Genomic DNA, 12967 nt, shown 5'->3' with positions numbered 1-12967 from the left:
TTAGGGCACACACAGGCTGCAGTAAGGAGTTCAACCGGCCGGACAAGCTGAAGGCTCACATCCTCTCTCACTCTGGTAAGGGGCTCATGGGCCCGCCAGGAGGGTCTGGTTCAGCTCAAGTTCCCTGGGACAGACCCTCCAGGAGGAAAAAGAGCAGATACATCCCATGAGGCTTATTTTCTTTACGTGGTACATTCCAGCCAACAGACCTTCATTCATGTGGCCTATAAGCCAGGCCTTGCTGGGGACCTTAGGGTGAACAGAGATGGATCAGACATGGTCCCCCAGTCCAGGGAGGAAGCTGACTTGAGATAACTATACCAGAGCAGTGCCCAGTCTGATAGAGTGAGGATCCGGTGTGGATCAGGGGATCAGTTTCCAACCAGGTCTGGAATCTGGCCAGGCAGGTGCCTCGGTAGCGCAGAGCAGGGTCTACTAGCCACTCCTCAGTTTCCCAGGGCCCCCCCTAGCAGCTCAGCTGGCCTTCCACATGCCATTTGGTCTTGCACAGGGTTTTTCAACCCTGCCACCAATGACATTTTGGGTCAGATAATTCTGTCATAGGGGGCTGTCCCGTGCCCTGTAGGATGTTTAGCAGCATCCCTAGTTGCCCACTAGGTGTCAGTGGCACTCCTCCCCCCAGTATATTGTGACAACCAAAAATGCCTGCAGGCATTGCCAAAAGTCCTCTGGGAGTACAGTCACCCGTTTGAGAACCGCTGGTTTACAGAAAGGATTCAGTGGCTAAAGAAATTTTGAAAACTGGGAGAGTAGATCATGGACATGGAGACAGAGGGCCTGGGGTTGAGTCTTGGTGCTGCCACTTTCCTGCTGGGTGGCCTCAGGCAAGTCACTACCCCTCTCTGAGCCTCCATCCCAAGGAGGCTGAGTTGCATGAAGGCATCTGTGAAAGGTGCCTGGTCCAGATTGAGTGTGGGCTGGAGTTGACTTCACGGGAGTCCTGAAGGCACCAGGGATTCATTCAGTGAGTGACTCTCAGAGACTGACCATGTGTCAGGCCGTGGGTGTGCTGAGAGAGCAGCAGGCAGGCAGCACCCTACTCTGCCCTCTCGGGGAAGCTTAACATATTTAGTGCAGGAGACTGAAAATAACCACGAATGGATAAATACATGACAACAAAGTACACTGAATGCAAAGACAGAAATAAACAGGGTGACAGGCAGAGCGGGAAGGGTGCAGGCTTCAGGGAAGCCCCCCTGAGGAGGTGACAGGACAGCTGAGTCTGGAGGGATGAGAAGAGCCAGGAAATAGCTTTCCAGGGTGAGGGCTGGCCTCAAGGCAGGGAGGGACTGGGCGTGTTCAAGGAAAGGTGGTGGGAGGCCTGGAGCGCAAGGAACAGGGGCAGAGGGAGGAGATGGGGCTGAGAGGTGAAGGGACGGTTGACAGTACCACACCTTATGGGAAACTTGGAGAACCAGTCGGGGGTTTGCACAGGGAATGTCATGATCGTGTGTGTGTGTGTGTGTGTGTGTGTGTGTTTGTGTGTGTGTGTGTGTGTTTTACAAAGACATCTCTAGCTGCCCTGTGGGGACTGGTCTGAGGGGCCCAGGGTGAGGCAGGCAGACCAGCGAGGAGGTTGCTGCCCTGGTCATCCAGGTGAGAAAGTTAGCCAAGGTTTATGGATGGAGCGGACAGGGAATCAACAAGTGCAAAGGCTCGGGGGCAGGAGCCAGTGTGGTGCATTGAGGAGAGCGAGTGAGGCTGGCACAGAGTGAGTGGCTGGGAGAAGGTAGGAGATGAGAGTGGAGGGCACTGGAGCCAGACCCCACAGATGCTCGCAGGGCAAGAGACTGGAGCCCGGTGCAGGGCAGTGTTGTAGGGCGAGGTGTGGGGTGCTTCTCACTGACTTCCCCTCACTCCCCAGGCATGAAGCTCCACAAATGCGCCCTGTGCAGCAAGTCCTTCAGCCGCCGTGCCCACCTCACCGAGCACCAGCGCGTCCACACAGGCAACTACAAGTTCCGCTGTGCTGCCTGTGCCAAGGGCTTTTCTCGCCACAAATACCTCAAGGATCATTGCTGCCACCTTGGCTCCCAAAAAGACAAGGACCTGCAAGCCCGGCGGCCCCCCCGGAGGAGGGCAGCTCCCCGCAGCAGCAGCAGTGGTGGGCGCAAGGTGGTGACCCCCTTGCCTGACCCACTGGGGCTGGAGGAGCTGAAGGACACAGAGGCTGGGCCAGTGCCCGAGGCTGCCCCAGGCAAGCCACCCTTCTCGGAGCCCGATGCTGTGCTGTCCATCGTGGTGGGCAGCACGGTGGGCGGAGAACCTGAGCTCGTGGTGCCTGGACATGCTGAAGGGCTGGGCTCCAACCTGGCGCTGGCGGAGCTGCAGGCCGGGGCCGAGGGCCCATGTGCCATGCTCGCTGTGCCCGTCTACATCCAGGCCTCAGAGTGACAGACCTGGGATGTTTGCTCCCACAGGCTGGCCTGATGCTTACGTTCGGGCCCAGGGCTCCCGGGGGAAGACTAGAGATCCTTCCCAATGGAAGTGAGCCGTTTGCGGAAGTCCTTTTGAATGTCATTCATAAACCTTGGCCTGTGGCCACTCTCCTGTGTCCCCATCCTGCTGGAAAGCCCTGCAGCATTCTGGGATCTGGGGCAGGACTGCCTATGGTTTCTGGATGGAGCAATGGCAAAAGAGATGGTTGGAGCCGGAGCAGCCCAGGGTCACCGAAGAGAGAAGACAGGATGGTCCCACCACCCCTTCTCCAGGCTGCCTGGGGTGGCCTCTAGTCAGCTGCTCTCGGGGAGGCCTGACATGGTCGGAGTCTTGTCCTTATCCGTTGGACCTTCTCACAGATGGTTCCTCACAGTGTCCTCAGACAACTCTGTGATGTAGGCTTTCAGGAGCCACTCCAGTATCGTGGCTAGAGTGCAGCTATGAGCCAGATCTGCCTTCAAATCCAAGAGTTGCCACACACTTGCTGGGCAGGTCACTTCACCTTTCTGAGCCCCGTGTTCCTCATCTGTACCGAGGGGCTTATGATAGTACTACCTCATAGGGTTGTCATGGGGACCCAGTATGATGAAATGTGCAAAGGGCTTGGCATGGTGCCCAGCATTCAGAAAGTGCTCAATAAATGTTCTTATCATGTGTGTCCGAATGACTCAGGCCCAAGCCTTGGCAGTTTCTTTCTTAGCCCCTAGGTGGCAGCACTCCTCTTTAAAGCATGTGGGGGCGAGGGGTCCCGTGGTCCCTTGCACACTGATAGCCGTGAGGAGGTCATAAAGGGAGGAGCAGGTTTGGTATGCTAGAGCAGTTAGCACAGAACACGGTGCATGGGAACACCCTGGGGAAGGGGTTTATACTCGCCTCACGAAACCCTTTGGAATCAAGCTCTGACCAGAGTCAGAAGACCCTCTCGAGCAGGTGGGTGTCTGTATGAACATCAATGCCCCCACATCTGGTGCTCGCGTCCCCTTCCCTAGGCAGAAGAAAAGGGGCCTTGACCAGTGTTTCCCTTCTGGGTCACATTGCCTCTGTTACAGGAAAGGGGACAGGGCAGGACGTGGCAGGGTGGTCTGACTCAGGTTGATGGACTGAGTGTCTTTGAAGGCTGGCACGTCCCTCAGACATCTGTGTTGGCACCCACAGTTGGAGCTCAGAGTCAGGCCCGACTTCCCACACGCTTAGGAAGGGTACAGTGCGGCAAGAGAGACAAGTTGATGGGGTTGAGGTCTTTGAGTGTACCAGCCTGCAAGAAGGCCAGAGGGGGACTGGTAGGGACTGGAAGTCTCGGAGTGGATGCCATTTGGCCTGGGCCCTGGCATGGAGTACTTTGATGGATGGGCAGATAGGGGAAGGCATGCCAGGTAAGAGCAAGGCGCGAGCAAAGACCCCGAGGTGTGACGGTGCAGAGCCAATCGTCTTCTGGGGCCAGTGAATGGTCCAGGGTGACCAGAGGTTTTGGAAGAGTAGGTGGATAATGATAATTGCTGATTCTTCAAGTCTTCTCCACGTGATGGACACTGTCATATCGCCTTAGCCTGTCAGGTAAGTGCTATTACTTTCCTTATTTTACAGTTGAGGAAACATAGGCACAGAGAGGCAGAGTTGCTTGCCCAAGCTCACACAGTAAGCCACAGAGCTGGGATTCAAGGCAGTGCAGCCTGCCTCCATGTGCTCTTAGCCACTTTGCTCTATTGAAAAAGAGAGAGCCTTGAATGTTGACATAAAGAATTTGTACTTTATTCTGTGCATAAGGGAAGAGTTATGGGAGACAGTAAAGATTTTTAAAAATTGTAATAATGACATTAAAGGAAATATTAAAACCATATCTCCATCCTGTGACTATTTAAGTTGTATTTCTGTTACTTCTTCTTGTCAGTGTACACATGCATATAAATTCATCAGAACTAACATTTATTAGGCACCTCTCATGTGCCTGCCACTGTCCCAAGCACTTTGAAGTATATGCTACTTTTAATCCCATTTTGCAGCCAAGGCAAGGCAACAGGCACATCAAGGCTAAGCAGCCCAAAGTCAAGCCACACGTAAGGGGCAGAGTCAGGCCACAGAAAAAGGGACAAACCAAGATAAGGTCTAATATTTAAAAGATATAGAGTTGGGGCCGGGTGTGGTGCCTCACGCCTGTAATCCTAGCACCCTGGGAGGCTTAGGTGAGAGGACTACTTGAGCTCAGGAGTTCGAGACTAGCCTGAGCAAGAGCAAGACCCCATCTCTACCAAAAAGAAAGGGGAGAAAAAAAAAAAACCAGCCAGGCGGTGGGTGCCTGTAGTCCCAGCTACTGGGGAGGCTGAGGCAGAAGGATCGCTTAGAGCCCAGAAGTTAGAGGTTACAGTGAGCTACAACGATGCCACTGCACTCCACCCACGGTGATGGAGTGAGACTCTGTCTGAACAAAAATAAGCAAGGCAACTGAGCACCCCTCCTCATAACTCCCCACCCCTTTAAAAGAAAAAAAGATGTAGAGTTGGACTGCAGGGGAGAAAACTGGGACAATATTGGAGATCCCCTAGCTGAGCCCTTCCTAGGTTAGCAGATGAGGAGACTGAGGCCCAGAGAGGGGAAGGCCCTTGGCCAGGGGTCACAGATATTGGTGAGAGCTGCTCCAGGACCCTTCACAGAGCCCAAAGATGCCAGAGGGTGTAGCGTAAAGGGGCTGCCCTGGGCATCCAGGGTCCCACTCTACACCCAGAAAGATCATAGACTTCGGCATCAGACAGAGGGTGGGTTTGAATCCCAGCTCTGCCCCTTCCCAGCTGTGTGACTGTGGTGAGTCACTTCCCTCTGAACCTCACGTCACTGGGGAGAATAACAGTAGCTACCCTACGAGGTTTTGGTCACAATTACGGGAAATAATTCAGGTAAGGTAGAGATCACAAATTGGCAGCCCATGGGTTGAATGCAGCCTACAGATGTTTTGCCATTCACAATGTTTGAAAAAATGAGCCAACGTTTAAAAATAAATTTAAAATGTACTGCCACAGTGAAATGTGAGATGCATTTTCTTTGTTTCAGAAATAAGATAAAGATGCCTGCTGTTGTGACTCCAACATTACATAGAGGCCTGGCCAGCAATACAGAGCAATGCAGCAGGAAAAAGAAATAAATCGTATAAGGATTAGAAAGGGTGAGATAGTAGCAAGGATGCTGAAATAAAAGCAGGATCAACATACACAAATTTACTATGTTCCTATACTCCAGAAGCAATTAGAAAATGTAATTAAAAAATGGGACATAAAGATCTGGGGTTCTATGGAAAATTGGAGTATCTGGCACAGTGGGGCAGCAGTCAGGTGGAGTGGGGCTAGCCAGCCCCTTAGATGGGCATGTGCATTACAGATGTCCATAATCCCTGTTCTTCCCTGCTGTCTCTCTGACATTGCAGCTGCACGTCACTTGCTATTTATAAAGCCTCGTAAGGTGGTCTCTAAAGTGTTCTATGCCTTCATAAGCGGAAGCTAAAGTCATTCCAGCTAACAGAGGTAAGCATGAGGTATATTCTGGAGTAGTGGAGAGATTATATGCCCAGTTGAAAAAAACGAATAGTAGGATTCTGTACTTGTGTTGACTTATTTTAGAACAGAGAAATATTTATTTTTTTATTATTTATTTATTTTTTTTACAGACGGGGTCTCACTCTTGCTCAGGCTGGTCTCAAACTGCTGACCTCAAGCGATCCTCCCGCCTCAGCCTCCCAGAGTGCTAGGATTACAGGCGTGAGCCACTGCGCCTGGCCTGAGAAATATTTCTAAGTTCCCAAATCTCTCAAAAGTAGGAAAACAAGATGGCCAGAAAGGGCTACATGATTTTTCATGTTCCATGGTCACTTTACTCAATCTTACTGTCCGGACTCTGTGGGCATATGGCTTAAGGAGCCCTGTAAATCCTGCTTCCTTCCTGCCTCCCCCTTCCAGTACTCTGTCTGCCTCTAAGCTAGCTGACGGCAGTTTCTCTATCAGCACATGTGGGGGATTGAGTCATGGCTAAATTTATTGAGTGCCTACTTAGAGCCAAGTTCTGTGCTACCTGTCCCTGAATCCTCAAGACACCCCTTGGAGGCAAGCGGTCTTATCATGCCCATTTTACAGGTGGAGAAACAAAGGCTCAGGGAAGTGCAGCAACCTGCCAAGGACTCATAGCCAGAATATATGGAAGTGGGCTTGAAACCCAGGACCCACTGACTCCAAAATTCATGCCTTGCTTTAGAATCTCTAAAGCCACCAGCTCTGATGGGTCAGGGTTTTATTTGGAACCACTTTTCCCAAGCTCTGACCACTGCCCATCACCTTGGCCACTACTACCTGGTCCAGGCTGCCAGCCTCTTCTTGACAGATAGCTGCATCAGCCTCTCTCTGGTCTCCCTCCTTTTTCTCTTTCCCTGTCATGATCCACTCTCTTTATAGCAGCCCAAGAGATCCTTCTAGAGCCTGAATCAGATTATGCTACCTTCCTGTTTAAAATTCTCCAGTGGCTTCTGATTTCTTCCCCAATGAAATTCAATGTTTCTCCCATAGATTTCAAGGCTCTACACGATGTGGCCCCTACCTAACTCTTCAACCTTGTCTCTCACTGTTCTTTCCTTCTCTCCCTCCACCCCAGCCACACCTATCTTCTTGTTGCTCCTCCATCAACTGAGCTAAGTCCTGACTCAGAGCCTTTGTACTGGCTATTCCCTCTGTCCAGAATGCTCTTCCTGCAGATTTACATATGGCTCCCTTCCTTTATTCACCTTTGTCTGAAAGTCATTTCCTCAGAGAGGCCTTCCTTGGCCAATCTGTCTAAAATAGCCCCCATCCCCATCATTCTCTAGTTCCTTCCTCTGTTTTATTTTTATTCATTATCCTTGACATTATGTTAGACATTTCTTTATTGTCTGTCATCTTTACTGGAAACAGAAAGTCCACAAAGACAGGGACTTTTGTCTGTTTTGTTCACTCATACATCCACAGTGTCTATAACTGCCCAGGAATTGTTCGATCAATATTTGTTGAATGAATGAACAACAACAGTACTTTGAGAGAACAAGGTCCACTTTACCCATCCCCTCCTCCTACCCTAGGGAGGCCAAGGGTGAGCTTTTCCCAATAAGAGTCTGCCATTGTAGGCTGAGAAATGATTTACCCAAAGTCCTGTGAAGTAATATCTGATATAAAGGACACACTCCTTTGTCTCAAGAGGGAGCAGAGAATATCCAGGACAAATGACTGAGGCAGTGACTTGGAAGTCTCGGTTGACAGAGCAGGTGACCCTGTGGCCCAGGAGAACCAGTTGGACCAGTTTTGTCTACCCTGCAGAGGCAGGGTAGAAGTGGCAGCTGCAGGTGCTCCCAACCCCCTAGACTGCCAGCAAGTGACCTCCATGGGTCTCAGGGTGGGGGTGACCCCCTACTTGCCAAAGGTTCCTGGTATATACTTAGGCACAGAATCCTGAGGCAGAAGGGCAAGGCCCAACTTCAGGGCCTCGGGTCCTTTGTAGAATCACAGAGAACAAACCGAGGTCCAAAGTGAGAAGGGGTCTTGTCCAAGGTCTCATCATGGCAAGGCTGTCTCCCAGGTCATTGCTACCTCAGTCCATTAATTTATTCATCTAACAAATATTTATTGAGCACCTACTATGTGCTGGGCACAGTTCTAGGCATTGATGATACATCACGAGCAAAATAATGATCTATTATAGAGATCCCATGTGGAGGAACCAGAAGATAACAAAGTAAATAAGTTACATAACATATTAGAAGGCGATGAGTACTGTAGAAAAACAAAAAAAAAAGGAGGTGAGTAGAGGTTTAGGGAGTACAGGGGGTGCCTGGTGTGTTTGAGAAATGGCAGAGAGGCCACTGCGGCTGGAGTGAGGCGCTAGAAAGGAAGAGGGTATGGAAGTGATGGGAGGATCATGTAGGGACCTAAGGGACATTTAACAGACTTTAGCTTTTACTCTGAGGGACACAGAGAGTCATTGGAGAGTTGTGAGCAGTGCAGTAACTGGACCTGACATCTTTTTTAAAGGACCCCTTTGGCTGCCACAAAAAGAACGAGCTGGAAAGAGTGAGGATGGAGACAGGAAGGCCAGTGAGGATGTGTATTAGGTTCTCACTGCTGCTGTAACAACGTACCACAGACTTAGTGGCTTAAACCAACACACATTTATAGGATATAGGATTTGCAAAGATTTTCTCCCATTACATGAATTGTCTTTTCATTTTCTTCTTCTTCTTCTTTTTTTTTTTTTTAACTTATTTTATACAGACAGGAGGCCAACACTTCTGTCTTTTGTACAGCAAAAGATCAGGGGAGAGTGCAAATGAGGTCCCCCACTGCCACAAATCATGCAGCAGAGTTTCCTACATTTGGTGAAATTGCAGGGGTCAGTACTGGTGTGCAATGGATGAGCCTCGCCCTGGGAAAACCACCTACATGATCGTGGTATCTCCGCTGCCAGGTAAGTGCATTTTCACTTTTTTAATATTGCCCTTGATGCACAATACGTTTTTAACTTTTTTTTCTTGAGACAGAGTCTTGCTCTGTCGCCCTGGGTAGAATGCAGTGGCGTCACTGTAGCTCACTGTAACCTCCAACTCCTGGACTCTAAGCGATTCTCCTGCCTCAGCCTCCTGGATATCTGGGACTACAGGTGTGGGCTGCACACCCAACTGGGTTTTTAAAATTTTTCTTTCTTTTTGGTAGAGACAGGGTCTCACTCTTGCTTGGGCTGGTCTTGAACTCCTGAGCTCAAGTGATCCTCCTGCCTCAGCCTCCCAGAATGCTAGGATTACAGGCGTAAACCACTGTGCCTGGCCCAGAGATGTTTTTAAAATTGTGATATTTAATATAACATGTTTAGTAAGTACATTAGGTATGTACTTATCTTAAGTATAAAGACTGATGGATTTGTATACACCCATGTGAACATCACTGGATTCTGCTGTTTCTGAACCTGTTCAGTACCTCATGAGGGTCCCCTTCCTGGTCTGTATCTCCCCCAGAAGTAACCACTATTCTGACTCCTACCCTATCACCATAGATTAATTTTTGAACTTTGTATAAATGAAGTTTGTATAAAAAGGCTTTTGTGTCTGGTTTCTTTCACTCAGCGTAATATCTGTGGGTTATCCAAGTTGTTGCATGTCTAGTAGCTGATTCTTTTTCACAGTTTTTTGTTTTGTTTTGTTTGTTTTTTGAGACAGAGTCTTGCTCTGTCAGCAGGGCTAGAGTGCCATGGTGTCAGCCTAGGTCACACCAACCTCAAACTCTTGGCCTTAAGCGATCCTCCTGCTTCAGCCTCCCAAAGTGCTGGGACTACAAGCATGAGCCACCACATTTAGCAGTTCTTTAAAACCTAGCAGAGGCTAACAGCATTGGCACTGGACTTTGACAGCGAAGGTTCGAAACCTGCCTTGACTACTTACCTGGGCAAGTTACTTCCCCTACTCTCTGTGTCTCCCTTTCTGCATCTGTAAACTGGAGATGATGATAACAGGAGCACCTCAAGGCTTATGTGAGATACGGAATGTAAAGCTTACTTAGCATAGACCTAGCGCACAGCAGGTGTTCAAAAATATGTATTTTATTCCTAGGTATTCTGGATCATCATTATGGGCAATAACAATTGAACCAGGACGAGACCCAGAACTTTCAAAAGTAGAGGTATTGAGGAAGTGCAAACAAAAGGAGAAGTAGAAAATGGGCCCAGCTAGTTGTGGGACCACATTTTACTGTTTTCCCTTGTCTTTGCTGTCAAGAATCACTTCCCCATCCATTAGCAGTGAGGCTGCATCTAGAAGCCAATACTTACTTCCCCAACCCACTATTCTAATTTGCTGCTTCCAGACTTTGTGTTTGTTAGTCTTCCGTGAAAACAAAGACTAAGCCATTTCTCAATGAAGAGAAATATGGCTTCTTAAAGCCAGGATTCCTTCCTGGATCTTTCAAATATGTGCAGTTGTTCTGCAACAGAGTTTCACATAAATGAGAGCTTAGCTGGACTTTTCCTCTATTATTTCACATATATAAATCGTGTCTCTTTCCTCAGAGTATGACAAAAACCATGCCTTGGATGTTGTTGTTTTAATCTGCCACAATCCCTGCCTACATGTACAAGTGGCCATTCCCAGAGGATGGTAGAGTTCATTCCACCCAACCTGATAGGTTGGAAGAAACTTTTCAAATGTGAGACATGCTAAAACTGACAAGAATTCACAGCAGCATGAATTGTGAAACGTTAAGTTACACTTGTATTTGTTCTGTAATTGGGACATTGTGATATTTTTATCAAAGTAAAAAATAAAAACAAGGAGGCTTCAATCAAGCCACCTCATGGGTACAGCAACCCTTCCACATCTATGCAGTCTGCCCCGTCACCTCTTATCTAAGTCATGCTGCTCCCAGGCACACAGGTAGCAAAACATGTGCTGAGTTTGAGCCATTACCCAAAGAATATGTGAACTTCGCACATGCTGTAGACCTTACCACCATCCGTCTCATACTGCTGTGGGATAAACTGAGGATGATAACAGAGCCCCTCATGTTATAACTCTGGGAGCAAGGAAAACAATGATAGCAGAAAACTCAGACTTAATCTTTAAGTATCAACCCCAAGGAATTGGTTTTGGCCACCTGGACTGGTGGGTTGAGAAGAATTTTGAGGCTGCATCAGGATTTCTTGTAAAAAAGTGGGATAGGGCTGGGTATGGTGGCTCATGCTTGTAATCCTACCACTCTGGGAGGCCGAGGCAGGAGGATCGCGTGAGGTCAGGAGTTCAAGACCAGCCTGAGCAACAGCAAGACCCCGTCTCTACTACAATAAAAAAAAAAAATAGAAAAAATTAGCCAGGCAAGCAAAAATAGAAAAAATTAGCCTGGCATGGTAGCGCATGCCTATAATCCTAGCTGCTCAGGAGCCTGAGGCAGGAGAATTGCTTGAGCCCAGGCTGCAGTGAGCTATGATCATACCACTGTACTCCAGGCTGGGTGACAGAGCGAAAACCTGTCTCAAAAACAACAACGACAACAACAAAGAGCCTATTAGGTGAATAAAGAGTAGACAGGCATTCCAGGTAGAGGGAACAGCATTTGCAAAGATAGGGCTAGTAAGTTAAGCTAGTCAGTCACTCAATTTCTCTGAGTCTTGGTTTACTTGCTTATATAATAGGAACAGTATTATCTGTCACAAGCTGCTTATGACAATTAAATGTGATAGTATACATAAAGCACTTTGTACAGTGCCTGGATCATAGAATGTGTGCCGATGTTAATTATTGGGTTTTTTTAAATAGAGTAGTTCCCCTCATCTTTAAGGTTTACATTCCAAGACTCCCAGTGGATACCTGAAAACGTGGATAGTGCTGAACTCGGTATATACTATATTTTTTCCCATAGATATATATATATACACCTATGATAAAGTTTAATTTATAAATTAGGCAGAGTAAGAGATCAATAATAATCAATAATAAAATAGAACAATTTTAACAATACGCTATAATATGTTTTGTGAATGTGATCTCTCTCTCAGTCTCCAAATATCTTATTGTACCATACTCACCCTTCTTGTGATGATATGAGATGATAAAATGCCTATGTGATGAGATGAATTGAGGTGAATGACACAGGCATTGTGACGTAGCATTAGGCTGTTATTGACCTTCTAATGATAAGTCAGAAGGAGCCTCATCTGCTTCCGGTGATCTTGGATCATCCAGCCATGATGATGTTGAGGGCTGGATGTCAGGAGCAGACGATGTCAACTGATGGTTGGGGATCCTCAATAGTTGAAGGTTTTTTTGCTGAAAACTTTTTGAAGAACCTTGTAATTAGAAGTTGTTGTCTTTTTCTTTATAATTCATTGAAGTGTTGCTGTAGAAGTTGTAATCCTTCAGTGATCATATGGGTGACTTTAATGCTGTGTTCCATCCAAGAACCATATTCCATAATTTTGTCCTTTAATGTCTGTGAAATTTGAAAGACTTCAGCAAATTTCAGTAATGTCCACATTGCTGGTTCTGCTTCAGTTACTTCTTCAATTTCCTCTTTCTCTGTAGATGACTCGACAAGTTCTTCTAATTCCTAATTGGTTAACACTTAGATCTTAGTACCTCAGCATACAATTTTTCCCCCTCTTATTAAGTCGAGAACTTTCACCTTTTCACTTGAAGGAAGCAGTTTATGACTTCTGTTTGGCATATGTGAATTGCCAGCATCACTATTCTTGCACTTAGAGCCATTGTGAGGTAAAATAAGGGTTACCTGAACACGAGCACTGCGATACCCTACAGTTGATCTGGCCACCAGAGTGGCTAACCAAGTGGCTAATGGGCAGGTAGGCTGGACGAAGGGATGATTCACGTCCAGGACAGGCTGGCTTGAGATTTCATCATGCTACTCAGAATGGAAATCTAAAACTTAGGAATTGTTTATTTCTGGAATTTTCCGTTTAATATTTTCGTACCTCCGTTGATGCGGGTAACAGAAACCTCTGAAATCCA

At 47.6% G+C, this 12967-nt stretch overlaps 1 protein-coding gene and 1 non-coding gene across 5 annotated transcripts in view; one reads left to right on the top strand and one right to left on the bottom strand.

Annotated features, from left to right (window-relative positions):
- ZNF341 (zinc finger protein 341) overlaps positions 1 to 3127 on the top strand; it is a 36299-nt gene extending 33172 nt beyond the window's left edge. For all 4 annotated transcript variants that reach the window (XM_045528797.1, XM_045528796.1, XM_045528795.1 and 1 more), the window contains 2 exons: positions 5 to 75; positions 1886 to 3127. In XM_045528797.1, the coding sequence (XP_045384753.1) occupies positions 5 to 75; positions 1886 to 2415 (601 nt within the window). In that variant the 3' untranslated portion in view covers positions 2416 to 3127. The remainder of the gene's footprint in view (positions 1 to 4; positions 76 to 1885) is intronic.
- Positions 3128 to 8772: 5645 nt separating this feature from the next.
- LOC123622979 lies at positions 8773 to 8933 on the bottom strand. Its single transcript, XR_006729711.1, has one exon. It is a non-coding gene; the product is annotated as a U1 spliceosomal RNA (small nuclear RNA).
- Between the last annotated feature and the right edge of the window lie 4034 nt (positions 8934 to 12967).

This window comes from Lemur catta, chromosome 17 (assembly GCF_020740605.2).
Source record: "Lemur catta isolate mLemCat1 chromosome 17, mLemCat1.pri, whole genome shotgun sequence".
Classification (NCBI taxonomy): domain Eukaryota; kingdom Metazoa; phylum Chordata; class Mammalia; order Primates; family Lemuridae; genus Lemur; species Lemur catta.
This window is presented reverse-complemented; position numbering and strand designations above follow the sequence as displayed.